The sequence below is a fragment of the Chaetura pelagica genome, unplaced genomic scaffold (assembly GCF_000747805.2).
Source record: "Chaetura pelagica isolate M959 unplaced genomic scaffold, ChaPel_1.0 scaffold36, whole genome shotgun sequence".
Lineage (NCBI taxonomy): Eukaryota > Metazoa > Chordata > Aves > Apodiformes > Apodidae > Chaetura > Chaetura pelagica.
The window spans coordinates 2,061,378-2,065,220 of record NW_009953726.1 but is presented as its reverse complement, the minus strand read 5'-3'; the positions used below and the strand labels follow the sequence as shown (position 1 = coordinate 2,065,220).

The 3,843-nt window shown below is 43.6% G+C and overlaps 1 protein-coding gene across 1 annotated transcript in view; it reads right to left on the bottom strand.

Annotated features, from left to right (window-relative positions):
- Positions 1-951: 951 nt before the first annotated feature.
- The window catches only part of KCNH5 (potassium voltage-gated channel, subfamily H (eag-related), member 5), a 154,932-nt gene continuing 152,040 nt past the window's right edge, over positions 952-3,843 (bottom strand). Inside the window, exon 11 of the mRNA XM_010000678.1 lies at positions 952-1,899. Within this exon, the coding sequence (XP_009998980.1) occupies positions 952-1,899 (948 nt within the window). The remainder of the gene's footprint in view (positions 1,900-3,843) is intronic.

Here is a 3,843-nt window from a genome sequence, read left to right as displayed (position 1 = left end):
TTTCCCTTGCTCAGACCACACACAAAGTCTTTTTGCCAGGGGCAATGGGGCGAGAGCAACCCCAACCCTGAAAAACAGGATATCCTAATGAAGATACTGACAGAACAGGACACCATCACTGAGTGCTGCAAAGAGAATCTACAGTAATGTTACTCTAACAGTTCAGTAAAAATGGCATCAGTAAAAGGAGGGTTTCAAGGTTACCCCAAAACACTCAGGGAGTGCAACTGAGATTTTCTGTTAGTTTCATCTTGTTACATAAATCACCATGATTATTTCTCTGTTAAAAGAGCAGGAGGATACTTGAAATAAAAGACTGTGCATGCAGAATACCCACAGAAATAAATTCCAGTGATCCACTCCAGCACTGGACATGGTGCCCTTCCCTGGCCACTAAGCTGAGCCCTCCCTCTAGGAGGAGTAGGGTAATTAACCACCAAATATACAGTATATTGTAATGTAATATCAGGAAACAATCCTAATTGGAGTCTGAATGTGTCCTCCACGTGGTCACATCAATCTACTCTCTACCTCAGCAGAAAAGATATTGAGGAAATAAAAGCTCGATTCACCCAGCCTGAGATCAAAACTGTCATGGCAATATTGGCAGGTTATACCCTGATTCTTTAAATAGTACATTGCCTTTGTTAAATAAAAGTCATTCTTTTATTACATAATAGAGATTATAAATAAATGTAAAGTGTGCATGCAGTCAACTGCATATTATACAAGCAATATCTATATTAATAATTGTTTTCTTTGGCAGGCCAGAATCCAGCTGGACATGCAATATTTACATATCAAAATCCTTGGTGTGTTCAAGTCATATTGGATGCAAGTGAAAATATATATGTATATATATTTACCTTATACACACACACATATATATGTATAAAGGTATATATACACCTCTGCATATATACTGTATACATATATACACATAGGTATATGCTAAAAGTGGATTTCATCTTTTTCTGATTCAGGTGATGCAGACCTTGAAACACTAAAAATATCCTGACAGGGTATCTGGGGGGGGCACTGGGGTGATAAAGGAGACCTGGGGGAAGAGATCTGGGCTACGTTCTTTTCAGACAATATTTTTAAAATTTCTGCCACCTGCTTCTCAAGGGCAGCCATCCTACTGCTTAGCAGCTGGATATCTTCTTTGAGTTCATGCTTGACTTCCTGCAGCGTGGTTTGTAAGGCCTGCTCAGGAATGGGGTAGAAAGGATGCCTAGCATCAGCCTGAATGGGGCTGTGCTCCAGGGGGCTGCGAGTCTCACCAGCTTTGTCCAAGCGAAGGTCACTTTTTGTTATTCCACTGTCACAAGAGTCTGTTTTCCTCAGCGGGTTTTTATTCACACCATTCTCTGAGTCATTGCACTTGGGGTCATCAGAGAGCAATCCCATGGACTCGGCCTTCGTGACATTGTTCCAGTCCTCCTTCTTCTCCTCGTGGGTCCCCATTGTGTTCTTCAGCCGGAGCCACCCTTTCCCATTCCCGTTTTTCATCCGCATGGGACTGTTGACTTTCAGACATTTTTGGTCTCCGTTTCCGTTTGGCTTGAGCTCCATTGCATCCCTGTTGTTCTGCTTCACAGCCTCACTGGGTTTCATGTAAGCCAGGGATGTCTGGATGGGGGTGATCTGAGAGACAGTGACCACGCTGGTGCCTGTGATGGAGGCCCCATTCTGCACACTCCGGCTTTCCACCTGAAGCTGGTTCCTTTCTGGGTCGATGTGGGTTGAGCCTTGATTACGCATCTCCTTTTGCTGTTTGAATTTCTGGAAGAGTTTCCGCACTGGGTGGTCCACAGGGATGCTCAGGGTCACCTCATTCTTCTGTCGAAGTCGCTCCTCTTCTTCCTTCTTGACATCACTGATCTTCCGGAAGATGATCTATGGGGGATGAAGCCACAACAGAGTCAGTACCACAAGGAGATCTCACACAGCAAACATTACTGGGAGATGGGCAAACTGTACTGAGAGAACAGTCATTTCTCCTTCCTCTCTATCTAAATTTCTTGTGAATTCAAATGGAGCTGATGAAGAGAGAAACTCGGATTCACACCACTGCGTAGACAGGGTACATATACACACATACACATCTTCTTTTAAAGTATAGATTAAAGTGGGTTTCACCTTTATTTTTGATGCAGAAGACAGAGCCTGGAAGAACTAAAAATATCCTGATACCAAATGAAGGAAAAAAGCTGGATAAAGAGAAGAAAGTGAGCAAGCATCCAAACACCTTCATACCTACCTACCCATTACTCACACCTGCTCCATCACTTTCTTTAGTACAGATCAAAAGAGAACAGTAATTCAGTGGAAACTACACAACTGTAAATTCAATTTGTACATAACTTTCCAGAGATTGGAACATCCCAATCTGCTCAATACTTTTTAGGTTTGCTTACAGCTGGTTTTGTAGGAGTGGCTGGAGGGTACAACTAGGTTCCCCATGTACTGTCTTGTGCAACACAAGTGTTTGCTGGAGAGTTTATGTGTCTAATATGTGCAGGTATACTGGGACCCCTATGGAGAAGCACTGTACTGGGAGGGGGGGGAGATTATAAACACCAGCAATACCCACCATTGTGTGATGCCATGTGTCTACTGCTGCAGCTATTCTATCCTGCAGCATCTCTCAGGCCTCTATAGGAAAAGGAAACTGACCCTCAAGCTGTGGGAGGATGCACAGAGTAAAAAACCTTTCTGTTGATTTTATGCATCTTACTCATATTAATTTATTTATTTTTTTTTCTTTTAGATTCATCCAGTTTTCTTAAATGTGGGACTGAGGCAGGAACCTGATTCTCTCGATGATGACACTAAAGTGACAAGCAGCATGTGATTAAATGCAAATAGGGACTTTTAGGTGTAGTGTTGATAAGAAAAGTAAGAGAATGCCCCTGCAATACACAAACAAGGCTCCAGGCAGATGTAGGTTTTGCAGTACCTGGTTGAGTATCCATATTTCCGTATCTATTTACTTTTTATAAAAAGGCTTCTCACGCCTGTCCATATTTGCAAATAGATACTTTCAAGTCTCACATCTTCAGAAGTCAGGAGAAGAATGCCACAATGGCTACAGATTCTTCCCTGAATGAATCTGGGATGAGCTGGACTTCAAAGCTTCATTAAAGAGCTTTCAAATGCAGTAAATATAGCTTTGTGTGCTGCTGATAGATGCAGCTGCTCATAATAATTTGGAAAATTAACATGTTCATAAGAAGCCCACTTAAAAAAACCAAAACAACACAACACCAAGAGCAAAAACCAAGAAAGAAATGTGGAAGATACTTTCATCTGACTCCTCTGACCTAGATGCACCAACAAGTACACTCATTTGGAAGCTCCCCTTAATTAGCACCTCTCCTCACGGAGCAACTCTCTCTTGGATTAGTCACTGGGGACAGCAAATAAATGCAAGAGAAGTTGCCTTTGATTCGAAATTAAGTAATTACATTTAATTGAAGCCACACTTGCTCAATGAAGATCTGGAAGGCGGATTGTGTAGGTTGGTTTGTGCCTTTCTTTCCCTGGAGGCAGTGTGGCACCTCTGGCAGATCTACCCCCAGGATGTGTCTCAGAGGAGACGGATGGTTCCTCTGCTGGTCGCCCCATATGGCCGTGTGTGCTGCTCTACCCTGTGCTGGGCTGGGTCCCAGAAAACATCTGGAGTGGGGGAAAAAATCCTCTTCCCAGTGTTTCCCTGCTCTGTGGCCATGACTCTATGTCACAGCTCAAGCACCCTCGTCTCCTCCAGCCAGCTCCTGCCTGGCAGGTGGCCAGAGGCAGCAGGGGATGCCGCAAGGCAGGCAGCGGCCTGTACCCCGG